Source organism: Balaenoptera borealis (assembly GCF_965194805.1).
Source record: "Balaenoptera borealis genome assembly, chromosome: 8".
Taxonomy (NCBI): Eukaryota; Metazoa; Chordata; class Mammalia; order Artiodactyla; family Balaenopteridae; genus Balaenoptera; species Balaenoptera borealis.
In genome coordinates, this window is record NC_138865.1 from 10,709,744 (window position 1) to 10,737,647 (window position 27,904).

The 27,904-nt window shown below is 41.0% G+C and overlaps 2 protein-coding genes across 2 annotated transcripts in view; one reads left to right on the plus strand and one right to left on the minus strand.

Moving 5' to 3' along the window:
• ELP3 (elongator acetyltransferase complex subunit 3) overlaps window positions 1–19,490 on the minus strand; it is a 106,735-nt gene extending 87,245 nt beyond the window's left edge. The window contains exons 1-5 of the mRNA XM_082402849.1: window positions 19,203–19,490; window positions 13,347–13,446; window positions 10,459–10,597; window positions 2,890–2,960; window positions 1,898–1,961 (exon numbers count right to left, since the gene is read on the minus strand). Coding sequence (XP_082258975.1) covers window positions 1,898–1,961; window positions 2,890–2,960; window positions 10,459–10,597; window positions 13,347–13,446; window positions 19,203–19,221 — 393 coding nt within the window. The 5' untranslated portion in view covers window positions 19,222–19,490. The remainder of the gene's footprint in view (window positions 1–1,897; window positions 1,962–2,889; window positions 2,961–10,458; window positions 10,598–13,346; window positions 13,447–19,202) is intronic.
• NUGGC (nuclear GTPase, germinal center associated) overlaps window positions 17,169–27,904 on the plus strand; it is a 65,788-nt gene continuing 55,052 nt past the window's right edge. Inside the window, exons 1-2 of the mRNA XM_082402775.1 lie at window positions 17,169–19,107; window positions 23,434–24,524. Coding sequence (XP_082258901.1) covers window positions 24,327–24,524 — 198 coding nt within the window. The 5' untranslated portion in view covers window positions 17,169–19,107; window positions 23,434–24,326. The remainder of the gene's footprint in view (window positions 19,108–23,433; window positions 24,525–27,904) is intronic.

Sequence of the window (27,904 nt, forward strand, 5' to 3'; positions counted from 1 at the left end):
AATGTCCTGAATAGCACCTGGCTGTTCTCCAACTCAACAGCAGGCAGCTCCTTGGATCATAGTTATATCTTTGTGTAAACCCTTATGGAATCCCCAGGGTCACCAAATTGTTATACTGCTCACAGACATAGCTGTGTATACACATTCAAAAGAGTTACTTGATAAAATAACCTTTAAACCAGATCATTAAATATCTATACAACATTGTTTGTAATGGCTTAACAAAAAGCCATCATGCTATCATACAGTGGAATAGTCTACGGCCATGAAACAATATACTGATATAAAATGTTCCCTAAGATACATTGTTAAATGAGAAAGGTAAGGTGCAAGGTTTTGATAGACTACCTCCTGTGTAAAAAGTTAGGATAAAGAATATGTACTGCTGGGCTTCCCTGGTGGCGCAGTGGTTAAGAATCTGCCTGCCAATGCAGGGGACACGGGTTCGAGCTCTGGTCTGGGAGGATCCCACATGCCGCGGAGCGACTAAGCCCGTGTGCCACAACTACTGAGCCTGCGCGTCTGGAGCCTGTGCTCCGCAACAAGAGAGGCCGCGACGGTGAGAGGCCCGCGCACCGCGATGAAGAGTGGCCCCCGCTCTCCGCAACTGGAGGAAGCCCCCGCACAGAAACGAAGACCCAACACAGCCAAAAATAAATATAAATAAATAAATAAATTAAAAAAAAAAAAAAAAAGAAGATGTATTGCTTTTCTATCTATATACTATCTCTGAAGGACGTATAGGAAAGGAATGATACTGATTGTCTGCTCGGGGGCTGGAGCGGAAAGGGGCGGCTAGGGGAGAGTGATGAGAGGGAGCCTTTTCACTGGAAAATTCTTCTTGTATTTTTAAAAATTTGAACTATGAAAAACAGGTAAGAAATGAAAAACCATGTATAAGAAAAAAGTCACATGGTTTGCTGGCTGCTGGCCTCTTCGGACGAGGCCGACGGCTTCGAAAGCCTGCTCGCTGGCCTCCTGCTTTCACTCTTGCCCCCGCTCTAATCCTGCCCTCACAGAACCATCAGATGATCTTTTAAAAACCGACACTGGATTATATCATCCCCCTGCTTTAAACCTGGATGGCTTTTCACGACACCTGTAACAAACTCCTTGCCCTGGCTTACAATCCCCTGCGCCACCCGTCTCCCGAATCTCATTCTCCCCTCACCTGCTCTGCTCCAGAGCCCCCCACCGTCATTCTGAGCCTGGCTCCGTGTTCCAGCTGTTCTCTCTGCTAGGAATGCTCTTTCTTGGTATTCTTGAAAGGCTCTTTCTTGTCATTCAGGGCTCAGTTTAAATGTCACCTCCTCAGACCATGCCTTCCTAGCCTCCAAGGCTGAAGTATCCACCCTGCTACGACACCTTACTTGACTTTACTTCCCTGCTTTGCATTTACTAGTACCTGATATTTTTTTCTGTTTGTTTCTTTACTGTCTACCCCCCATTTATTAGAATGTAAATTCCTCAAGACCTGACCTGTTTTTTTCACAGCTGCAGAGGCAGGACAATGTACTGGTGAGGAGCACAGAATTCAAAGCCTGGCCCTGTTACATATTAGGGGCGCGTCTCCAGGCCAGTCGTGTAAGACTTCTAGGCCCTGGTTTCCTTATCTATAAAACTGGGATAATAATAGTGTCTACCTTCAAAATCCCACTGTAAGGTTTAACGCTGTAAAGCACTTAGAACAAAGTTGATATACTCATAGTAAGTGCTTACATAAATATTCTCCAGTGACTAGAACCACAGACACTCAGCAAATGTTTGGTGCATGAATAACTTATGTCATCAGGAAAAAAATAAAAAATAAAAATTTTAAGAAAGCCAGTACTTATAAAAGCATACTCTTAATAAAGTATGCTGTAACACTCCTCAGGACAGCCTCACATTACTTTACCTCATATCCAGTATAAGACTGGGTCGAATACTCAAAGTCTGAATCAGGTCCACCAGGGCAGTATCTGCCAATACAATAAAATGAAGATGTCAGATACAGAACTTAGTTCAACAGTCTAGCTCAAGTATTTACAGGCTCCATAAAATCCCGACTGAACCAGCTTCATTTTCGAATCCTAACAGAAGATTGTACCTTTGTAGTATCTGCAAATATATACATTTTCTAGTAACAAGTAAAAAGATAAACATATAAAGGAACATTATTACAGTCATTTTCAGAGTACAGCAGTCACTATTATTTTAGAAGTTTAAGCTTTTAGGGGCAAATAACCGGGCCTAAGTTTTCCTAAGTTTGGACTGATACTCACAGTGCTCTCTTGGTAACTACACTTAAGAAAATCTTTCTCCTGATTAATCTTCCTGGCTAGAGTCATGAATATTCTTCTGCTAATTTTTCTGATTATCTAAATTTACTAAGTTTAAAGATTATTAGTAAGGAGAACATTTTACTTGGATACTTTTCTGATCCAAATTCATCATAAACTTCTGACATTTGGAATTTAGGCAGCTCATATTTCCATGTATCATTTATCAAGTTAACAGAATATCTACTGTTTCGAGTTCTGTAACCTATGAATTTTTTTTACTGTATATTGCAACAAATTAAAATCTTTATATGCTTCATTTTTAAAGCACTGAAATATCCTACTAATAGGTGCTTGTTTCAAAGAACTAACTTATGAATCTATTAAGTCAAAGTTTTAAATATTACCAGGGAGTTCCCTGGTGGCCTAGTGGTTAGTTACGTTGGGCTTTCACTGCTGTGGCCTGGGCTCAATTCCTGGTCGGGAAACTGAGGTCCCACAAGCCGTGGCCAAAAAACAAAAAAAAGTTTTAAATATTACCAGCATGTATTGATCAAAGCTCTAGGGGACTTATTGGTTCAATTAAAATACATACACATACACAACTTATCACAATCATCATACTCACACACATATGTTTCCTGTAAAACTGATGTGTGGACATCTGTGGGGTTTGCACATGACAGCCACAACAGCAATCTAAAAAAGGAAGATTAACAAAAAAGCAATTATGAAATAATTCATACAAAATTCTGGAGAGTGGTTATCGCTCAGAAAGCGGGAGAGGAATGCAATCGGAGGGTGGCACACAGGGGGTTTCAAAAGTACTGGTAACGCTGTATTTCTTAAACAGAGCCGTGGGTACCAGGGTGATCTCTTTTCAATATTATTAATCTTCAAAATGTACATAGGCATTGTATACACTAGTTTGTATTTTACAATAAATTAAGTGCAAAATAAGGAATTAATGATTTTTAAAGTCACGGTGATTCTTATTCTCTCTTGCTCTTTCTGATTTGTTTTAATAAAATAGCCTACAAGAGAACAATTACTTATGCAATTCTATAAAATTATATCTAGACCTAACCTTTGTATCTCAAACTCTTCCCAATAGATCTCCATATTTAGAATAGAGACTATTAAACTAGGAGCTAGACTTCATAGGAGCTAGACTTCAGAGTGTGTGCAAGATATTCTCAGAGGGGTCTGTCAGAGCCCAAGTGGGGTAAGAAGAGCATCTGCTTGAGAAGGACGCGATGGCAGAGTTAGACAATCGGTTACATATGGGGGCAGCTGGTCAAATAAGGGTATACGCTAAGATGAATGCAAGCCAGGTTTCTTACTGTCAGAGAAGAAAGTTATGATTTTTTAATTTATTTTATTGAAGTATAGTTGATTTACGATGTTGTGTTAATCTCTGCTCTACAGAAAAGTGATTCAGTTATACACATATATACATTCTTTTTCAAATTCTCTTCCATTATGGTTTATCACAGGATATTGAATATAGTTCCCTGTGCTATACAGTAGGACCTTGTTGTTTATACATCCTATATAAAATAGTTTACATCTGCTAGCCCCAAACTCCCAATCCATCCCTCCCCCACCCCGCTCCCCCATGGCAACCACAAGTCTGTTCTCTGTGTCTGTGAGTCTGTTTCTCTTTTGTAGATATGTTCATTTGTATCATATTTTAGATTCCACATATAAGTGATATCATATGGTATTTGTGTTTCTTTTTCAGACTTTACCTGCCATGTTGCTGTAAATGGCGTTATTTCATTCTTTTTTATGGCTGAGTAGTATTCCATTGTATATATATACCACATCTTCTTTATCCATTCATCTCTCAATGGACATTTAGGTTGTGTCCATGTCTTGGCTGCTATGAACATAGGGGTGCATGTATCTTTTTGAATTATATCAATAGTTGTATCCAGATACATACCCAGGAGAGGGATTGCTGGATCATATGGCAACTCTATTTTTAGTTTTCTGAGGAACTTCCATACTGTTTTCCATAGCGGCTGCACAATTTACATTCCCACCAACAATGTAGGAGGGTTCCTTTTTCTCCACCCTCTCTCCAGCATCTGTTATTTGTAATGACTTTTTAATCATGGCCATTCTGACCGGTGTGAGGCGGTACCTCAGAGAAGAAAGTTAAAATATGGAAAGGGAGAGAACTAGAATGAACTCTGTGGGTTGGATGAAATTAAAGGTACTGTTGTGGACTCACAGTATACACACACACACACAAATATAGATGCAAATGTGTTACGTATATGTGTGTGCATGTATGTACATCTACATATATATTTCCTAGTTTGGTCCACGGAGAGGGTCTGGGAGCAGCAACACCCTAACGGCATTGAGCACATCTAGCACTCAGATCTTTGTTTCTAAATACTCTTCTCCACTAAAAGAAACCAGGGCTCCTTGGAGAAACAGCTGATTCCAGGGCCGGGGTAAAGAAAGTACAAGATGAGCCTGGAACATTTTATTATGACTGAAAGCTAGAAACTGCTCAAAGAATGATGGGGACATTTAAAAAAGAAACAGAAACCAGCTTGAAAGGGCTCCTACTGGTCAAAACTGGGAAAATTTGTACATCAAAATAAATAATGATGGAACAGATTATAACCCACCAAACAGAAAACCATTTAATCCATTCACACAAATGAATGAGGAAACTGGAAGTCTGAAAAGGAACAGGATATTTGCATAGTTTCAAAGTACTTCACCACACAAAACTTCTTAATTACAAAGTGGAAAAGAATAACTTTACAAAGGGGACGCCTAGCAGACATCACCTTGATCAAAGCAGACAACATCAGTGACAGGACAACAAACTATGCACCACCTGACAGGATATAATAAGAACACAGTATCACTTCTGTGATGTTCCTGCCAGAGATGCAAACCCGAATCTAATTATGAGGACACATCTGATTAAACCAAATTGAGGGAGATGCTACAAAACAACTTGCCTGAAATCTTCAAAAGTGTTAAGGTAATGAAGTAAAGGAAAGACAGAGGAAGTGTCCAGACTGAAAAGCCATGACAACTAAATGCAGCACGTGATTCTGAACTGGGTCCTGTGGGTCATTACTGACACACCATTAGAACTTGAATGAGGTCTGAGGATTAGATGATGATAATGTATCAGTGTTAAATTTCTGATTTTCATGGCTGTATTGTGGTGATGCAAGAAAATGTTCTTGTTTGTAGGAAGTACACACTGAAGTATTCAAAGGCATCGGCTTTGCAACTTACTCTCAAATGGCTCAGGGATAAAGTGTTCTTTGTAGTGGATTTTCAACTTTTCTGTAAGTCTGTGATTATTTTTTAATAATAAAAATGATTAAAATTGAACTTAAATCATTAGTGATCTAGAGAAACTCCAAAATAAATAATTTTGCAAATCTGAATTAAAAACTTAGATTTTCAAACAAATGTTTGTATTTAAAATGAGACACAAGTGGTATATGTATACCACTGATGAGGTCAATCTAATTTCCCAATCTTTTATCGAGGGCCTTCAATATAGGCCAGGCTCTGAGCTACACAGAGCAGGTGGGCCCTAAGACTACAAAATATTAATGCACTGCCTCTGTCCTCTGAAATCATACAAGCTAGCAGGGGAGGAGGACATAGAGAAATAGGCTCTTTCAAAACCACATGGTAAGGAGCACAAAGAAAATAGTAGGGATGCCCAAAGAAGGGGATTACTTAGCCCTGACCAGGGGCGTCAGGGAAGCCTTCCTAAGGGGTTGACAGCCATGCTGAGTAAGAGTTAACTGAGCTAAGAAGGCAGAGGGACGTGGGGACCAGGGAAGCAATGTGCAGGAGTTTTCAAGCATTTTTTAAGTGGCTGAACTCTCCCTTCAAGTAATGTTTTACTTAGAACATCAACTTACAGAAGAGAGAAAAGCAACAGCCCTGGGTGAAGTAGAGATGGGGCCTGCTCCCACGGCTTCCCTATTATTCCCCACAGTAGCTCCTAAAAAACTTATACGGATCCTGTAGTTTTGTAGAATACAGCTTAAAGATTACTGATAAGGTAGAAAAAGCTATGACTTTGGAGTCAGCCAGAGATGAACCTTTGAATCTTTTCTCTGCCTCTTACTGTGTATTTTCCTGTTTCGTAAAATGAAGACAATACTACCTACCCTCAAAACAGTTTTGAGGATTAAATTAGAAAACACACCAGTGCAGTGGCTGGTATGTAACAGGTGGGCAACATATGGTCACTACTGCTGCAATGAGTAATGATACTAATCTGAATAATAAAAATCATGATTTTCAAAGCAAAAAAAACCAACAAAACAAACAAAAACTCAAATACAAACAGACTCAAAATGGATCACAGACTTAAGTATACTAAAAAGATATGCCACAAACTGGGAGAAAATATTTACAAAACACATGGCTGATAAAAGACATGTATCTTAACTATACAAAAAAAATCCCTAAAACTTCACAATAAAAGAACCAAACAACCCAATTAGGAATAGGGCAAAAGATCTGAAGAGACACTTCACCAAAGATGCACTGAAGGCAAAATAAGTATATGAGAAGATACTCAACATCGTATGTCATTCAGGAATTGCAAATTAAAGCAATGAGATATCACTACATACCTAACAGAATGGCCAAAATCCAGAGCACTGACAACACCAAAGGCTGATGAGCTTGCGGAGCAACAGGAACTCTCATTTACTGTTGATGGAATGCAAAACAGTGCAGCCACTTTGGAAGACAGTTGGGCAATTTCTTACAAAGCTAAACGTAGTCTGACCATATGATCCAGCAATCATGCTCCTAGATATTTATTTACCCAAATGAGTTTGAAAACTTTTGTGTATGCAAAAACCTTCAAACAAATGTTTATCGCAGCTTTGTCCACTGTAATTGCCAAAAATTGGAAGCAACCAAGATGTCCTTCAACAGGTGTGTGGATAAACAAATTGTGGCACACTCAGACAATGGAATATTATTCAATGCTAAAAAGAAATGAGCTATCAAGCCACTAATAGGACATGGCATAACCTTAAACGCCCACTGCAAAGTAACAGAAGCCAATATGAAAAGGCTACAAAACATACTGATTCCAACTATATACCATTCTAGGAAAGGCAAAAGTACAGAAACATTAAATAGATCACTAGTTGAGAGAGGTATGAAACAGAGGAAATGATGAGGGAAGTTTTAGGACAGTGAAACTATTCCATATGATATTGTAACAGTGGATATGTGAAATTATGCATTTGGTAAAACCCACAGAATGTACAACACTGTGAGTGACCCCAATGTAAACTACAGGCTTTGGTTAATAATAAGATAGCAATATTGGTTCATCAATTATAACAAATGTGTCAAGCCAATGCAAGGTATTAAAAATAGGGCAACCTGGGGAAGGGGGAAAGGAAGTATATGGGAACTCTCTGTGCTTTCTGCTCAATTTTTCTGTAAGCCTAAAGCTGCTCTATAAAAAAATATAAACAAAGCACTACAGTAACAGCAGAAGTAAAAGCATGGAGGTTAGTGGGCATCTATCTGGAGAAAACTATAATTCAAAAAGATACATGCACTCCAATGTTCATTGCAGCACTATTTACAATAGCCAAGACATGGAAACAACCTAAATGTCCATCAACAGATGAATGGATAAAGAAGATGTGGTGCATATACACAGCGGAATATTAGCCATAAAAAATAATGAAATAATGCCATTTGCAGCAACATGGATGGACCTGGAGATTATAATACTAAGTCAGTCAGAAAGAGACAGATAAATATATGATATTGCATATATGTGAAACCTAAAATATGACGCAAATGAACTTATCTACAAAACAGAAGCAGACTCACAGACACAGAGAACAGACTTGTGGTTGCCAAGGGGGAGGCAGGGTGGGGGAAGGATGGATTGGGAGTTTGGGATTAGCAGATGCAAACTATTATATACAGAATGGATAAACAGCAAGGTCCTACTGTGTAGCACAGGGAACTATATTCAATATCCTGTGATAAACCATAATGGAAAAGAATATGAAGAAGAATGTACATGTGTATAACTTAACCATACATTTGCCATACAGTAGAAATTAACACAACATCGTAAATCAACTACACTTCAGTAAAATGAATTTTTTCAAAGGCACAGAGGTCAGGATGCATAGCAGGCTGGGAATGACGATCAGCTGTTGCTCTTCTGATGTGTGTGTTTAACAGTCACTCTGGTGACGCTGCGGAAAATGGATTTGGTGCAGGTGAGACAAAGCAGGCCCATTAGGAAATGACTAAAACAATCTAAACGAGAAATGATAAAGGCCAAAACATTCCTCCCAGTGGTGGTAGGAATGGACAATGCGTTTCGCATCTTTCAGAAACTGAGTGGATGGGGGCACCATTAGCTAAGGTGGACAAGGAAGATGGACGAGCAAGTCTGAGGTTTTGGTTATGCTATACTTAAGGGTATACTTACAGGCAGTCAAAGGAGAAAGGTCTAACAGGCAATTTGACATGGATGTGAAGCTTGGGGAGAAGTCGGAGCTACGAGTCAGCATATGGCAATACTTAAAAACATCAATGGATGAGATCACCAAAGAAAGCATGTATGACACTAAAAGCAGTTGGCCCAGGACCACAGAAAACATCAGTTTTTAGAGGGAAGCAGAACAAGAGTAGCTGTCAAAGAAAGAAACGATCCGAGGTAGGAGGAAGACAGAATGGAATTATGAAAGCCAAGTGCATTTGTCAGGTTGAAACATTGCTAAACCTTTGTCTGCATGGAGGCAAGCCCACACACAATGCTGAAAAGTGAAAATCCAAGACTTATCCATAAAGCACGTTATTTAGGGATATGGAAGTAAATGCCAAGAAATCAGCTAAGACCTAAAAGTGGTTGCCCTGGGGGAATAGTTGGGGGAGGGGGAATGGGAGGTGAGGGGTTTGGACCTATTAGTTTTTCTGAAAGAGTCTTTTATACTAGGTACAAACAAACCCCAAACACTTAAGTACAAAGGAGAAGAGACTAGGATAGGTGGTACATTATGTGTGAAAGTTCTGGGGTTTAATTAGTCACAAATATATGATCCAGGAGATACAGCTACCCAGCAAGTCATTATAAGCTGCATTTACTAGAAGTACAATATCCCCATCCAAACAACAGACTGAACTTCTTAGATCACATCAGGAACACAGCATTCGCTTCTGGGTACCATGTTTTAAGAGGGTCTAAATCCTAGCAATTCTTCCCTCATGTCTCTCACACTCATCCTTTTTATCCTGGAGGCCCTACCTTGATTCAGGCTCTTAACACTTCACACCTAGGTCAAACCAAGAGTATCCCAACTGGTCCTTTTGGCTCCAAGCTACCCTACATCTTGTATGCAAATTAATTTTCTGAAAATCTATTTGGTTCCCATCACTCCCCTTCTCAAAAATCTTTCAGTTTCCTATTATTTGGTTATTTTCCAGGACATTTAAGATCTTTTACAAGTGGATCCCACACTAACTCTTCACCCCAATGTCCTGCTGCTTTCCAAAATGAACTGTCAGCCCCAGTGAGTCTGGTACACTCGTGGTTCCCTGCACACACGCCTCTTACCTCACCTCTACCTCTGTGCTCTAGTTCCTGGGTCCTCGCTCCCATTACTCTTTGAACCTGCTCTTCTCTGCTTATATGGGCACCATTTATATGTTAGTCAAGCTCCACGCTTCCTCTTGGGCTTTCCCTAGTCCCTTTTACTGCAGGGACATCTCTGTCCTCTGGACTCCCATATCACTCCCTATGGTGTCAACTGTTTCACAATTACCATATAGATTAATAGAACGACTTTGCACTATCAATTAATTTTTCAAAATACCTTTTATAAGTATCAATCTTATAAGCCACAAGCTGAAGATGGCCAACAATACTGGTCATCTCATGATAGTCCCCAAGCATGTAGCTATACTTTTAAAGACAGCAAAAACCAAAACATCATCCACTCCTCTAAGAACAGTGACCTTTGCCCCTCTGTGCCCTCCTAGCATTCTGCACGTGTCTCCACTCCAGCACACACCATAGCATATGGATTTTATTAGTCCAAATCCCCCACCTCCACCTCACTACCCGGGTGTTACATGGAGGCAGGGATCTGTGGTGGAAGAGATACACAATCAATCTTTGATGAATTGAATCACTCACCCCACTGGCAGTTCTGATGGGTTTTGCCTTTAACTTGGGGACCAAGACCTTTCGATACTGAGGTGGGACTGCAGCAATGATATCCACCAGGCGGGGCTGTGCTGAAAGGCCATATTTGGCAGCTGTCCTGGTTTTCACCCTGAAAGTAAAGCATCTAGCATTATCAAGATCACAATATTTCAAGGACGAGCTACCAAAAGGATAACCTATAAATAACACCATCAACTCCCATCACTCCCCTATCCCTTCACCAGATGACAACAGTGGTTTTAACATTTGTAACTATCAGGGAACTAGAACAAAATTCATGACTTCTTGTTCTCCAGAGTACCAGAAAGAAAACCAGATGACTACGGGGCGGCGGGGGGCCCAGGACAGTGATACAGTGTAGGTCTCGTTCAAAGTAGCGCTCCAGCTTTGAAGGATCCTACCCTTTTCTCAGCTTCCACGCTACTACATTTGGGATCACATTAATTCTGTTGTGGGGGACTGTTCAGTACATTGCAGGATGTTTAGCGGCATCCTTGGCCTCTACCCACTGGCACCTCTTCCCGCTGTAACAACCAAAACTGTCTCCAGACATTGCCAAATGACTTGGGGGCGGGGATGGTCATGCCTGGTTGGAAAGCACTGCCTCAGGCCAACAAAACAAAACAAAACAATTTAAAGCAAAGCTATGCAGAACCAAATAGGAAATAAAGTAGATATATTTTTAAAGCTTTAAAAGTTTTAAAACTTTTTCTAATACAAAATATTATATAAAGAACAGAACAATAAAACATATAAATATACTCTAACAATTATAAAACAATCACTCTTGTAACCACATTCCAAGAAAGAGAATATGATCAGCACTTCAGAAGACCCGTTTGCCCCTTCCTGACCGTAACCCTATCCCTAACCCCCGGAAGTAACCTTTATTCCAACTAATAATTCCTCGCTTTCCTCTATAATTTAGCAATTTTTCCTTCCTTTGTGGCTGCTAACCAAATCCTAATAGTCACTTTATCTTCTCACTTTAATCCATCTAGAAATATTATGGGGTGTTCAAATCATTTCAACAAATGGTTACTGAGTACCTGATAGGTACAAGAGACTACCTAAGTACTTGGTACGTCAGGAGGTGTAAGGCATAGCTGTTTCGTGCTCTTATGTTAGCATGTTTGCAGACAGGCATGCACAAAAATAAATCTACAAGTAATAAAAACATACGTATCAATAATAAAACACACACACAACGAGTGATTCCAGAGCTCAAGCGAGGAACTCAATGTGTGCTGGGGAGATATTGAAAGAAAATGGGCACAGAAAAAAGAGTAGACTTCAGACAGGCAATAAAGACACAGAGATGACACTGAGAGCCAACAGGCTGGCTTACGTGAAGATGCAAAAACAGGATAGTACAGATTTTAAGAAATATGAGTAGACCAACTTAACAGAAAGCGGAAGGTTTTCAATATGAAGATACAGAAGTTTAAAAAGTTGGAAAAGTAAGTTGAAGCCACACCGAGAGGCCTTACATAATGGGCTGAGGAATCTGCGTTTAATTCCACAAGCACTGGGAACGTGCTGAAAGTTCCTGCACAGGGAAATGACGAAGGAAGATTAATCCAGCAAGACAGTAAAAAGGACTGAAAGCATAAACTACTGCAGGAGTCTAGACTTAAGTTTAAAAAGGAATGGAAGAGGAAGTTGGTGGTGAACATGAAAGAGAGTTATAATGAAGAAGCAGTAGGCAAAATTTTGACTCTAAGTGGACCTAAGGGAAAAGATTCAAAGATGACACTAGAGTTTCAAACCTGGGTGAAGGTTAAAACAATTAGGCAAAGAGGACATCTGAGTAGGGGCTGGTTTTAAAGAAGATGCTAGCTTTAGCTTTAGATGTGCTAAATTAAAGAGAATGACAAAAATATACAAGAAGTAGAAATGTTCATGAGAAACAAAAGATTTGTATAATTAGAGGTACAGCCAAGAAAGATGCGGGAAAAAAAAACACTGCTAAACACATGGTAGAAAAACCAATAAAATATGTCTTCATGGTAAAAAAGAATAGTTACTAATTTATTCTTTAGCAAATGTTATCAAGCACAACGTTCCAAGGAAGGGATACAACATTGTAGTATCTCAAGTAACAGAAGACAGGGTCTAAAAAAATGTCATGTGTGTAGTGACTAGACCATTGACGACCTGGGGATGGGGGGAGAACCCTTTCACTAGAGCAGATCTATATCACAAATATATAGTAAATAAATAGATGCAGAGAGGAAAGACCACTCTTATTTGAGGATGTAGCAAAGTCAAAGATGAACATGGTTGTGGAGAGGAAGCGGATGAACGTGTCCAGGAGGTTCTAAAGTAGGGAAAGGCTGGATTGGATCCAAGGCCCCAAAGAGAGGGCTTCCCTGGAAGAGAGCTACCACCTCTCTGAGACGACAGGGAAGAGAGGAAGGATGTGAAGTGAGAGTGCACAGCAGGACAGCGCCTGGGCTCTGGAGACAGATGACCTGATTCTAAATCCCAGCTCTGCCAATCACCAGTTATTTACTCCTGAACAAATTATTTAACCTTTCTCTGTCTCAGAGGACCCATCTGTCAAATGAGGTAAATACCTACCTCATATAGTGTTTGAGAGGATCAGCTGAGCCAATACATACAACGTACTACTAACAGTGACCAGAATACCGTAAGCGCCCAAGAAATGTTAGAAACTACTAGTATTATAAGGCTATAAGGCAATTTTGCCATAAATAATCGATAGGGCAGGGCAGAAAGCTAAATTCTCAACTAAAACATGAAACATGAGATAGAACCAGTAGTATTTTATAATTTCATAAAAGAGATCTACTACCCAAGAACAAGATTACCTTCTTTTTTATAGGTCCACTTACTTATTTAGATCGATGTCTTTCCCCTGTTCGTGGGCTTCAATTAGTTGTTTAATAACATCTCCTATGGTCAGCATCATCAGCTCAGCAGGGCTGAGATCTCCTGAAAAGATAATATTTGACACTAAAAAAATCATATTATTCAGTAAAGGTTTTTGTATTTATTAGGAGTTTTCCTTCCAAAATCATTCCAATCATGTCAAAATGATAGCTCAAGTACACAAGACACTACTGTTTACAATTTGATCATACATTTTATATCTTTAATTTTAAAACAAACCTGGCTTCACCTATATATGGGAAGAGTTCACTTTAGAAGCATATACACCTAAAGAATGACAGATGCAGGAAAGAGTAGAGACAAACATGAGGAAAAAGAACCTAATCACACAGGAAAGGACCAAAGTAGTTAAAGCAGCTTCCCTTTATCTCCAGATTGGTAATTACATTTAGATGCATTATTTCATCTGATTCTCAGAACACAGTGAGGTGGATGGAACAAGAATATTTGCCTGTCCCATAAAAATGCTACCAAGGGGTGAAGTTGAAACTCAAACCCAGGTATCCACAGAAGTAATGTTAATACTATTTTGAAATACAAAGACATGGGTCTGTATGTGCCTAGGGATCTTAACACATCTGTAAAATATAGTCTGTCCGCCATCGCAACATTCTCCTGGCAACTGAGGCTACCCTTCTCCTCTAAAACGCAACAGCAGAAGCTGACATGTTCTTACATGACCCCATCCCCCCAGTTAAAGTTGACTGGTTCAAGGATGGGCACCTATCCAGGTCGGGCCAATCTGAGCTCTTTTTCTCAAGGCAAAAGACACCAGTCCCTCTCCAGTGATAAAAAGCTGTGAGATTTCAGCTTGGGAGCTACTAGCAAGCCTGCCTCCTGCCTGCAGAGAAAGCTGGTGTGCAAAGATAATGATGTCATCAGAGAGAAACACAGATGAGAAAGCCCTGGCGCTCATGAAGCCCTTTCATTTACTTTATCTCATTTGAAACCTCACAACACTGGAAGGTAGGTATTGTTACCACATTTCACAGACGTGAAAAATTAAGGCTAGTTAAGACATAATTGTAAATGGCATAGTTAAGACTCAAATCCAGGTCTCTGCTCCGCAACTTACATGCTTTTTCCCACTGTACCAAGCCACGTCTAATTTAATGAGGTAAAGCTAACACATACAAAACAATTTGAGAGAAAAAGAAGTCCATCTATAATCAAAGGCTAAGTGCTTTCTAAACCATGTAACTCAGCCCTTCAGAGCTCTACAAAGGTGCCTGAGGGGCCATGTAACAGAGGTAGGGCTGGTGGTGATTAAGGTAAAGGAGGAAGGGGAGGGAGAGGGAGGCTCTCTATCTCCATTTCAACCAAAGCCGCTTGGCTTTCATCTGTTTATATGCTGAAGTTCTGAATAAGAATTTATTTGGAGGGGGAAAAGGCGATTCGGGTGATAAAAATACAGGCAGACCTCAGAGATACTGCAGGTTCGGTTCCAGACCATCACAATAAATCAAATACTGCAATAAAGCAAGTCACACGAATTTTTTTTGGTTTCCCAGTGCATATAAAAGCTATGTTTACACTGTACTGCAGTCTGTTAAGTGTGCAAGAGCATTATGCCTTAAAAAAAAACCCTTAATTAAAAAATACCTTATTGCTAAACAATGCTAACCATCATCTGAGCCTTCAGCAAATCATAATCTTTTTGCTGGTGGAGGGTCCTGCCTCGATGTTAGCTACCAAACTGATCAGGGTGGTGGCTGCTGAAGGCTGGGTGGCCGTGGCGATTTCTTAAAATAAGACCACAGTGAAGTGTGCCTCATCCATTGACTCTTCCTTTCAGGAACGATTTCTCTGTAGCAGGCAATGCTGATTGACAGCACTGTACCCACAGAACTTTCAAAACTGGAGTCAATCCTCTCAAACCCTACTGCTGCTGCATCAACTAAGTTTAACGTAATATTCTAAATTTTTTATTGTAGTTTCACCAATCTTCACAGCATCTTCACCGGGAGTAGATTCCATCTCAAAAAACCACTTTCTTTGCTCATCCGTAAGAAGCAACTCCTCATCCATTAGTTTCATCATGAGATTGCGGCAATTCAGTCCCAACTTCAGGTTCCACTTTCAATTCTAGTTCTCCTATTTCCACCACATCTGCAGCTACTTCCTCCAATCAAGTCTTAAACCCCTCAAAGTCATCCATGAGGGCTGGAATCAACTTCTTTTAAACTCCTATTAATGTTGATATTTTGACCTCTTCCCATGAATCACGAATGTTCTTAATGGCATCTAGAATGGTGAATCCTTTCCAAGTAGGTTTTCAATTGACTTTGCCCAGGTCCCTCAGAGGAATCACTATCTATGGCAGCTATAGCCTTACAAAATGTATTTCTTAAATAATAAGACTTGAGAGTCGAAATGACTCCTTGATCAGGCCGCACAATGGATGTTGTGTCAGCAGGCATGAAAGCAACATTAATCTTGTACGTCTCCATCAGAGCTCTTGGGTGACTAGGTACATTGACAAGGAGCAGTAATATTTTGAAAGCAATCTGCTCTCAACAGTGGGGTTAAAATATTCAGTAAACCATGTTGGAAACAGATGGGCTGCCATCCAGGCTTTGTTCCATTTAGAGAGCACAGGCAGAGTCGATTTAGCATAATTCAGAATGGTAAAGGAACATTGGCTTCAACTTAAAAGTCACCAGCTGCATTAGCCCCTAACAAGAGAGTCAGACTGTCCTCTGAGGCTTTGAAGCCAGGCACTGACTTCTCCCTAGTTATGAAAGTTCTAGATGGCATCTTCTTCCGATATAAGGCTGTTTGGTCTACACTGAAAATCTGCTGTTTAGTGCAGCCACCTTCACTAATTATCTTATCTTCACTAATTACCTTCTGGATAACTTGCTGCAGCTTCTCCATCAGCACCTGGGGCTTTGCCTTGCATTTTTATGCTATGGAGATGGCTTTTTTCCTTAAACATCATGAACCGACCCCTGCTAGCTTCAAACTTTTCTTCTGCAGCTTCCTCAACTCTCTCAGCCTTCAAAGAATTAAAGAGAGTTAGGGCCTTGCTCTGGATTGGGCTTTGGCTTAAGGAAATGCTGCGGCTGGTTGACCTTCTATGCAGGTTACTAAAACCTTCTCCATATCAGCAATAAGGCTGTTTTGCTTTCTTATCATTCATGTGTCCACTACAGTATCATTTTCAATTTCCTTCAAGAACTTTATGTTCACAACTTGGCTGACTGGTGTAAGAGGCCTAGCATTCAGCCTATCTCAGTTTTCGACATGCCTTCCTCACTAAGCTTAATCATTTCTAGCTATTGATTTAAAGTGAGAGATGTACGGCTGTTCCTTTTACTTGAACCCTTAAAAGCCACTGTAGGGTTACTAATTGGCCTCACTTCAATATCGCTGTGTCTTAAGGAATAGGGAGGCCTGAGGGGAGGGAGAGATGGGGAAATGGTCAACAGGTAGAGCAGTCGGAACACACACAACATTTATCAATTAAGTTCATCATCTTATGTGGCAATTTCTGGGGCCCCAAAACAATTACAAGAGTAACATCAAAGATCACTGATCACCATAATAAACATGACAATAACGAAAAAGTTTGAAATATTGCAGGAATTACCAAAATGTGACAGAGACATGAAGTGAGCAAAAATGCTGTTGGAAAAATGGAGCTGACAGACTTGCTCAAACGGGTTGCTACAAACCTTCAATTTGTAAAAATCACAGTATCTGCGAAGCGCACTAAAGCTAGGTGCAACAAACGAGGTATGCGTGAAGATATAGATTTTTAAAACACTTGTACAGCCCTTGAGTATATCAAGAATTAACCAGAGAAGTAAATTAGTAAGAAAAGGCTTCGTGGAGGAAATCACACAGGGATCTTTAAACGGCAGGATTTGGACAAGCAAAACAGAGGGCAATCCAGAAGGAACAATGTTAGGTATAGGAATTACCTATCATCTTTATGTGCAGGAGTACTGCCTAAATAGAATAGAGGCTTTTTGACAGGGTTCAGTAAGAACAAATTACAGGGTACACTGGCTACAAGGCAAAGGCATTTAAATAGGATGCAATACACAGTGGAGAATTATATGTTCTCAAGTTTGGGAGTAAAAAGATGAAAGTAGTGTTTAAAGAAAATAAGTACAGATTGATCCTTGAACACTGGCTTGAACTGCACAAGTCTACTTATATGCACATTTTTTCAAATAAATACAGTACCTGTATTTTTATTTTACAGATCCTTAAATTAACTAAGTGTGGGGAAAAGTTTGTGTTTGAGGATCTGAGTCCTGATTCTATCCAAACTGTTTCAGCTTCCTGCCCTTGGGTGAGTCATTTATCAATTCCTTTGTTTTTCAGGCAGAGATAGCAACACTCAGAATTTCAACTGTGCAGGGGTCAGTGCCCCCGACGCCCCCCCCCATTGTTCAAGGGTCAACTGTATACAAAATATACTAAAGAAAAAGAGGATACAAAAAAATGATTCAGAAGATGAAAAAAATACACATCCTCTGGATACTAAGTAAAAGGCTCTTGAAAGGCAACATTGTTAAAACAAAACAAAACAGATTTACAGTAAAAAACTTGGATGACAGACTCAGTCCCTAGCTTCCAAACCCTACTGGCTGTGTGATAATGGGAAGATGAATGGCTTCTGAGCTCCCATTTCCTTGTCTGCAGAATGAGGATAATCCATACATATCTTTCACAAGATTCAGTAAGAATCAACAAAAATAATGTATATATGAAAACCAAAGTATTATTCAAGTATCAGTTCTTAATGAAGGTGGGTTAGGGGGATGGTGGCTAGAATGATGAGGAATAAACTATTTCAAGAAGAAATTTGTATAAGAAGTAACAGGACTTGGTGATAAATGAAGTCAAAAGTTTAAAGCTGGAGAGATGGAGGAGGAGCACGTTAGAGGGAGAAAATGATTAATCAATTAGGGGCATGTAGAATTTGATGCCACAAAGTAACTGAAGGTAACCTGGATACTTGGAGCAGCTGATGCCAAGAGGCACAGTGATTAAGGAACAGATTTTTTTTTTAATTTTATGTTTTTGGGGTTCATAGAGACAGCCTGACAAACCAGTTCCACTTCCTAAATATAATTCTGGGCTAGGAAAGTTACTTAACTCTTTTAATCTCGGCTTCATTTGTGAAAAGGGGATGATATCAGCCTAAGAATTATTAACAAAGGCTCAATAAACGGTAGCCACAGTTATCATAACCACCATTATTATTAGACCGACTGCTCAATTGAGCTTACAGAGATAACACTAGAACCTGTGAGAAAATACTTGAAATTTGACTCCGTTCGGCTGAAAAACTAAAGATGGAATTGCTCCACGCTAACTCAGGAGGTAATATAAATGGGAATAACTGCCTAACTGACCCCCACAGAATCCAAGAATAATTCAGTGATTTTCTTTCTTTTTTAACTTAGAGCTTTAAAACAATCTCAGATAAAAAAGCACGTGAAATGTGTAGTAAAACGAAACTTAGCAAATTAAGAGTCCGAGAACGTGTTAAATCCACCGACCACGTTAACTTCTTGGAGGGCATACCCTGGACTAGAGCTGTTGTCCCTTATGCAAAACACACCAAGTGACTGCCAAAAAGGAAGAATAAGGATAGGTTGGTTCAAAAAGCACAACAGGTGAAACGAGAAAGCAGGGGGCTGGAGGCCACAGACGGACCACAGGTGGTTGGGGAGACTGGATCAGGTAGCGGATTCCCGCGGGAAAAACTGGCTTCAGCATCTGAGGGCCCGGGTTTCGCCCCTTCCCTACCACCGCCCCGTTCCCCCTCTCTTTCGCACCTTTCCGCTTCTGCCTCATCTCTCCTCTCTCGTAGCAGCAGCCACCCCAGACAATGTAGCGCTGCCCACTCGGACCGCTGGGAAAATTGACAGCCACAAAGCAACCCTGTCCTGTCGTAAAATGACGATCAATATATCGTAAAGCTGTTCCCAGAAGACAGCGCGCGCAAAGGGTCCGCCCCGCATCCCAGCAGCTGCTCGCGGAGCTCCGGGAGGCGGGGCAAAGTTGCGGCCCGGGCGAAACAGGCCGGAGTCTAAGGGCTGTAGGGTCACCAGGTCCGAACGCAAGGGCAGCTTGAGCATTAGAAACCGCGACCTGGGCAGCACAGCGACAGGACAGAGCTTATGGACAGAGGCTGTGCCAGAAAACCTAGATAAGAGGGCGGATGTTGTGGGCGGTCTCTAAATAAAGGTGGAGGAGCCCAGGGTGCGTTGCGTCCAGGGTGGCTGGGCGGGAACGTGAGTGGGGATCGCGGGAAACTAGATTCAGAGCCTGGAAGAGACCATGCAGGAATCAAGCAACGATCTGAGGTTCAGGCTCTGACGCCAGTGGATCCCCCTGGTCTCGGATGAATGGCGCGTTATCAGTAACCATCATGAAAGCTCTGGAGGTCTCTCCAGAAAAACGCACACACGCACAAAGTTTTGTAGTGTTTGGAGGCAGGACTTGGAATCATGTTTTCTTGAAACCCGTCCATGATCTCCTTTGTTCATGGACCAGAAATTAAGAACGCCTCTCGTTAACAAAGACAGGAATCTGTGTTGTTTCCAGTTCCTTACTTTCCACTAGAACTGAGGTACCTCCAAGTCTTTGACCTCACCATGACACTGAAACTGTCCTGGTCTTTTGTGACTGCCCAGCAGGACAAATTCAGTAGCATTTATGTGTCCTTATTGTCATCCTAGTACCAAGTGACATAAGTTAGCTACCTAGGAAGTCTTTTATGATAGGACCCTCCACACTCTGAGTTTTTCTTCTGCTTTTTCTCAATCCTGCTGTATATCATCTCAAAATATTGGTGTACCACAGGGGTCACTTCTCAGCCTTGTCTTCCCCAACGTGATCCCCAGAGTACCAGAGCTTTTAAACACCATCTGTCTGCTCCCATTTTATATCCAGCTCCAACTTCCTCCCTATTTGACATCTTGTTAGATCTGCATGTCTGATATGTATCAGAAACTTAACATGTCCCAAAAGGAACTCTGCTTTTACTTCAGTTCTGCTCTTTCCCCAATCTTCCTTAATTGAAGACACCATCCTCTACCTCATCACTCTTTTACCTCACACAAGAGAAAGAGATGAGTAGTACATTTGTAGATTTTAACTTATAATTGGAAATGTGATATTTGAGCTAATATTTGATACGCAGATATCTGGGGGAAGAGTATTTCAGACAGAGGGAACACTTAGAGCAATGGTCCTAGGGAGAGAGGATGCCTGGTGTATTCAAGGAAAGTAAGGAGGCCGCTGTCAGTTGAGCAGTGAACCAGGGGAAGTGTAATAGAGGTCAGAGAAGTGATGGGGTGCAATGGGGGACACTGCAGCTCATGTAAGACCTTGTAGGCCCAGTGTAAAGCCTTTGCCTTTTACTCTAAGTCACGTGAGGAGCGATTGGAGAGTTTTTAGCAGAGATATAATCTGATTTATAATTTAAAATACCTCTATTTGCTGTGTTGAGAATGGACTGTAGTGAGGAAGGGTAGAAGCAGGGAGATCAGTTAGGTGGCTGTTATCATACCTATGCCAGGGATTCCCAGACTTTGATGCACATGAGAATCACCTGGAGAGAAGTGAAAAATCCTGGTGCCCAGGTTACATCCCATACCAATTAAATCAAAATCTCAAGGGGGTGGCAGCCAGGCACTAGTATTTTTTAAGATCCTTGGGTGATTTCAAAATGCAGCAAAGTTTGGGAACCACTGAATGAGGCCAGGGATGATTATGACTTGAATCAGGGTAGTAAGCAGTGGAGGCAGTGAGACGCGAGACATGTTCTGATTCTGAATACGCTTGGAAGATTTCAACAAGACTTCCCGACAGCCAGATGTGGTATGTGGGAGAAAGACAGGCATCAACATCAGGGGTGACACGGAAGCTTTTGGACTGAGGGACTGGAACCGTGTAGTTGCCCTGAGCTGAAATGGGGAAGATCGTAGGTGGAGTGGAGTTTGGGGGGCGGAGTGTGGGGGGCTTAACTTGGATGCATTGGGTTTGGGATGCCTAGTGAGCAGTAAGACACAAAAAACATTGGGGCTGGAGATACTCAACTGAGAGTTGTGGGCATATAGGTGATATTTAAAGCCATGAAACAGGGTGAACGTGGAAAAGAAAGAGAAGAGACCAAAGATTAAGCTTTAAGACCTTCTTTTCTAGTTTACTCCTCTATTATCAGCAGGAAAGAGGAGTAACTAGAAAAGAAGGCTGAGGAGGTGCCTCCAGGGAGGTTGGGAAGAAAACTAGGCAAGTGTGGTTCCTGGAAGCCGAGTGGAAAAAGTGTGTTAAGGAGGAGGGAGTGATCCACTGAGTAAAATGCGGCTGATGGGTCAAGAGGAGGGTTGAAAATTAACTAGGGTCACTGGGGACTTTGACAAGAACAGTTTCACAGAATGGTAGAAGTGAAGGCTTGACTGGAGTGGGTTGATGATTGAAAGGAGAGAGATTTGAGACAGTAAGTTTAGACACAACTCTTGAGGGGGTTTGCCATAAAATACAGATAAATGCGACAGTAGCTGGCAGGGAAACCGGGGTCAGAGGGAGTGTCTGTTCAAATGGAATAAATAACAGCATGTCTGTGTGCTGATGGGAATAATCCAGTGGAGAGTGAAAATTTGATGACCGAAGAGGGGAAAGTACTCTACCTCGTCCTGCAGTTGGAGAGACCGGGTGGGATCTGGTGCACGAGAGAAGGGATTAGCTTTTGATGGGCACATGCGTAGGTAGTTCATCTGTTTACAGGCTGGAAGGTGGAGCAGGTGAGGCAGATCCTGAGAGGTGGTTGGTGTGATGGTGGGGCTCTGTGGAAGTTCTCTTTCAATTGCGTCAGTGGTTCCAGTGAGTTCAGTGAAAATTCAGCCTGGTAGTTTGCCCAAACTTCTAACCAAGCATTCAGGACCTAGCATTCAGATGTCCAACAGCAGGTGTCAAGGACCCAGGCAGCTTTAAAAAGGACCAAAATTAATTTCAGTTATTAGGTACTTTAGTAGCACCTCTGATTAAGAATAGTTACCTGTTGAAGCAGAGAAACAGCCAGTAGAGGGAGAGCTAAGCACATATGTCATGAATATAAGGTATGATTTTGCCCAGAGATAAGTAGAAGATCCAACACTAACCATGTTATTCACGCTGATTTTCTTTGTTTTGAACTTTATATTGGTATTTCTATGGTTTTCTTATGGATAAGGCACCCATCTTGCTAAAAGTTCAAAGCAATTTTTAAGACCACATTCTTTTTGACCTTTTTGCTTTCTGAATCCCCACTTTGGGCTAAAAACATACCTACAGTTACCGAGGGTTATCCTAGTAATGACTGACTGTCTTTGAAGGTCAAACACTACCTGAAGCTGCAGGTTAAAAAACATATTTTCCCCCTGTACTTGATGTGATTGTTTGGGTTGTCAGATACAGCAATGTGGAGTAGGTTATGCTTTCTTTTCCTGGACAGCATTTTAAAAATACTTGTTTTTCTGTTTTGTTTTTAAAATATGGATGTAAAATTTAAGTTCCAGAAAGAGTTATTTAAAACTATATGACACTCATTTCTACAATCAAACAATCCAATGTTGTTTGAGTTTTGGTAAATTTCAAGATTGTGTATCAAGAATCAGTTTATCTTCATCATCTCATATTATCCATCTCTCCCAGTTGTCTTGTATTTGGCGGGGGGTGGGGGAGGGGAAACGAGTGCTTTGTCTCTCTTGGGATGGGGGCATTTTTTCCTCTCTTGCTCATGTAAGTCAGATCCATCTGAATAATTCTCATCCTCAAAGAAAGAATGCTGCAGGATGGATCCTGCAATCTATTTGGAAGGGAAAAATGACTAACCTGTAGGGATAGGGCAGAGAAGAAAGAATATAAGAGCCCCAGTTCACATACAATTTAAGTTTAAATGAAAGAGGCAAATAGCGTGAATCAATTTCTGAGGGAGGAAGTCATCATAAATAGCCCTCTGATGACAAATTAGTTTCACTTCTGCTTATTTGTAAATGTGGCTTTGTGACTGTGGCTACAAAGGGCTCTATACCCCGGCTGGTTCCACATACCGAGACCAAGGCAAAGAAGCTGCCACTGTCTTCTTTTTGGAATTCTGGAGCTGAAGCAGAAAAAGTGACATCTGGTAAGTTGTTTCTCTTATGCAATTTATGCTGTAACTTATGGTTGATTAAAAAATTAGCTTTAGATTTATAGAAGAATTGAGACGATAGTACAGAGAGTTCCCGTAGAACCCACAACCAGTTTCCCCTCTTATCTTACATTAGTATGATGCACTTATTATAATTAATGAACCAACATTTATAATACTATTATTAACTAAAGGCTATCTTTATTCAGATTTTCTTAGCTGTTACCTAATGTCCTTTTTCTGTTTTAGGATCCTATCCAAGACACCATATGACATTTAGTTGTCATGTCTCCTTAGGCTCCTCTTGGCTGTGACCTTGTTTTTGATGACCTTGACAGTTTTGAGGAGTCCTGGTCAGACATTCTGTAGGGCTCACCTCTATTGAGAGTTGTCCTTTTTTTCTCAGGATTAGACTGGAGTTATGGGTTTAGGGAGGAAGATTACAGAGTTAAAAGTCTCATTAACTTTGGCAAGCTTGAGGAAGCAATATGAGAGGATTCAAGTTCATTTCCTTAGAATCCAATAAAGTACGTAATGAAAATATCTGCTTAATTTACTGACCTGTTCGCCTGGGGGAGAAGGAGGCGTGTCATCCCAATGCCTTCTCTACTGTATCTGCCTCCCATGGCTGTGCTTCTAATGTTGCACACGTTAGTTGATGCATTAATGCTCAAAACAGAACTCTTTTCCTTTGGGGGTCTGAAGGCCCTTGTTTCACTTTTGCCTCTAAGCTAACGTATTTAAATTGTTCCTTTGGAATGTACTAGTTTGGAAGAGCAGTGCAATGTCCAATAAAGTGGTTAGGAAATTTTGCCAGCACCAAAGGTATTTAAGATTTAAAAACAGAAAGGAGATAAATCCTAAATGTCATCAACATTCCATCATTTTATTAAGAATCTCCTCCTTGCCCTTATTTTTCATTCTTCAGCTACCTCCCTGTGAGAAGGGGACGAGACTCTACCAAGTGCATAGAACCTTCAAGGTGACTGGTCAATGGGGACAAGAATGAGGGTGTCAGTTTATCAGTTAAGGTGGCATCTGTTCCCCCCAAAATAAATAGACTTTGCCCTGGTAAATATTAGTACTGATTTCTTGTTTAACTGTCTTCACCAAATATTCTGAAAGACAATAACATTTCTACAGATGCATGAGTGTCTGTAGACCAACTATGCATGCAATGTCACATTGAGCCCCCACAATGAACTCCAGACATAAGTATTTTTAATTCTCATTTTATACGTGGATAAACTGAGGCTCAGAGAGATTAAGTGATTTGTTCAGTGTTACATTGAAATGCCAGAGCAGGATCTCCAAATCCAGGCATTCTAACTCCAAAACCTGAGTACTTCCCACTACACCACTCCCAGTCTGGAATATAAGCTCTGGGTATGGGCACACCTTGCCCATTTTCTTCCCTGATGTGTCCCCAACACCTATAACAGTGCCTGGCACACAGTCGACACTCAACAGATATTTATTGAACGAATGAATATAATTCCTGCCATTATTAATGACACGCTTCATTCATTCAACAAATATTTATTCAGTGTTTACTAAGCACTGAGCACTTCCCACATTTGTTAAAAGTAGGGAATAAACCAATATTAATGATCAAAATGCCCCTTCAAGGAACTTTGCTAATTGAAGCATTTTAATTTTTTCCTATCAGTGTTATCTTGGGGTGGTGGGTAAGGGACAGAAATGAAAGGAAAACAAGAATCGTGTCGGGAGGGGTTAATGGGAAGCAAGGGAAGGTGGGATGAGATTCTGACTAAAGGAGGAGAAGAAACCTGGACGCTTGTCATTCTTAATAAACACATGCAGTTTGCCTCGGACACGGACTGAAGGCAGTGAAGTGTACTACTCGTCCCCCACCTCACCACACACGTACGCACGCACACACACACATACACACCCCGCACACAGTCTGGCTTGTTTTCTTCTGAGGGCATTGAAGAATTTGCAGACAGTAGCTTCAGCTGGAGTCCCTAAGCACAATTTTTATCAAGTTCCCACTCTCCCTGCTACTCAACAGCCTTCACTCCCCGAATGCCTTCATCATGCATTAGAGGGAGCCCCTCATTTGTGGGCACTGTTCCCTCATTCTCCTACTCTTAAGCTCCGGAGACTTTGTTTAAATAGTACCACTTAGAGGCTGCTTGGTGGAATGAAGAGAACACGGAACTTGGACTCACTACGTTACCTTGGACAAGTCCCTTCCCCTCTCTGGGCCTCAGTGTCCAAATCTGTAGAAGGGGCTCAAGAACATTATTTAATTCCACTACATGAAGCTGTTCTAGTATAGGAGTGACCGTTGCATTTGTGTCGCCTCTGTTATGTTCTCTTAAGAGAAAAGGCAGTAAGCAAACACAAACAGAAGGAAAGGAGAGCAAGAGAAGCAAGAAAAAGTGTCAATAGTCACAATTATTTGACAGGAAACTGGTTCTGTGCAACCTTCACACATCTAGATAAATATGCAGAGAGTCTCATTTGAAAGATGCTATTCTTAGGCTCAGTGCACATGAATGTAAATAAGTACTAAGAGCAAAACTTAACTGTTAACCACACAGTTGAAATACAAGTGAAATAAACCACACATAAAAAGCTTGCCCGTGTGAGCAATACATTTGGACGTTTTCAATTGCTTCTCTACAGAAACAAATTTTCACAAAATATACCATTGTTGCTACCTCTCTTTGGTGGAAAGTGGAGCCCAACATAATTTGAGGAAGGACTATGGGTCTTTTGCTCTTCAAAGCAAAATGAACCTGAAATGACCGTAATCTCAGCTACGCTGCTTTTGATTACACAGGAGCCCTAGTTATTGGTACAGTCTTGGTTTCCATGGCAAGTGACATTTCAAAATAAGAACTTAATCCTTTTGGCTCCCAACTAAATCAGAGAAAATTCGCACCTTAAGGACTAGTTCAATTTATAGATGGGAAAGCTAAGGCCCAGAGTGGTACAATGATGGGTCTCAAGTCCTATGGTTCCTTTGATTTTGGCAAAGCCAGAACTGGAAACTGCCACCCTGATTTCCAGCTTAATGCCCTTCCCACCGTATCATTTAGTTTAACTCAATGGCTATATACTGAGGGGCTATACCACACTATCCCCTATTAATTGATATGTTTGTCTATAGGTTTTCCTTTGTAAGTGCTTGGCATTTATTTCATTCTGCCTCTTCAGCCTTTTAGTAAACGATCCCTTTCCATCTTCCAGTGTCTTCGTTTATCAATCAAATGGTCCCTTTCTGCCAGTGTTGGAACGTTGGCAGAAGGAATAAATGAAGCAGAATTTACCACAACCACAACTCAAATAATTTCCAGTTTCTCCAAATTTCAGTTAGGGGTCACACATTACTCCTATACTGGTACCATAGGTGCTTTATAGTGGGAGGCTCATGGTTTGGTGTCTGCATTGCAAGCAGCTAAACCCAATCTAACCCCAGACAGTTACATGCCAATAACCCTTGCTGGCCACTGTGCACTGTTGATTTAATCAGTAAAGTCCTGTGACACTGAAGGGAGCCCAAACCACTGCCCGCATTCTAGAATGTGGTGAACACGTCTGCTTGTACTCCAAGTCCTCTTCCGTCTTGGACTGAAGGGCCTTAATCTCAGTGTTCAAATGGTGGTAACACTTATCAACTTGTTAGTTCTTTGGGGCTTCATCCGGCTTCTCTATCTGTTCCTGGCATTTGACTAGCAGAATAAGCTGTCCTGAAGGTCTACAGTGGATCTGTCCCCTGGGAGGACCACACATGTTGTTTTGTTTCCAGTGCCCACTGTGATATGATGCCTAACATTTTGTGTGACTATGGCTCATGGAGCTGCTGTCTTCAGAAAACAACAGATCTCCTTCTGAGGGGCAATTCCCAGTTCCACATCTAAAGTTACTGATGATGTTACCATATTTTTTCCTCCTAACTCGCCTAAGTTTTGATGTGGTTTAGCATTTCTAACTCAGCATTTCCAATCAGGAAACTCTCATGAATTTTAGTGACCTCGTAGAGCCCTCCCACCACCAGCTTTACTGGTGACCATTTCAAGCAAGAACACAGCATCTTGGGATTTAAAGAAGCCTTAAAATCCATCTAGTCCAATGCTCTTATTAGGTTGCTATACCAGTGAAGGTTTACACATCTCTGGGGCAGAAAATTCGTTACATTCCATTTTGGACAACTCTGAGTACCAGAGAATGTTCAGCAAAAATGTGCTTTCTTATACTTACTTTACACCTACCTAATGGATCTAGTTCTCCCTGCTTGGGACCACTGGAAACATGCGTTGTCCGTCTTTTATATGCAGCTCTAAGGTCAGGTATTTGAAGACCACTACGAAGTCCTCTCCCTGTCTTCTG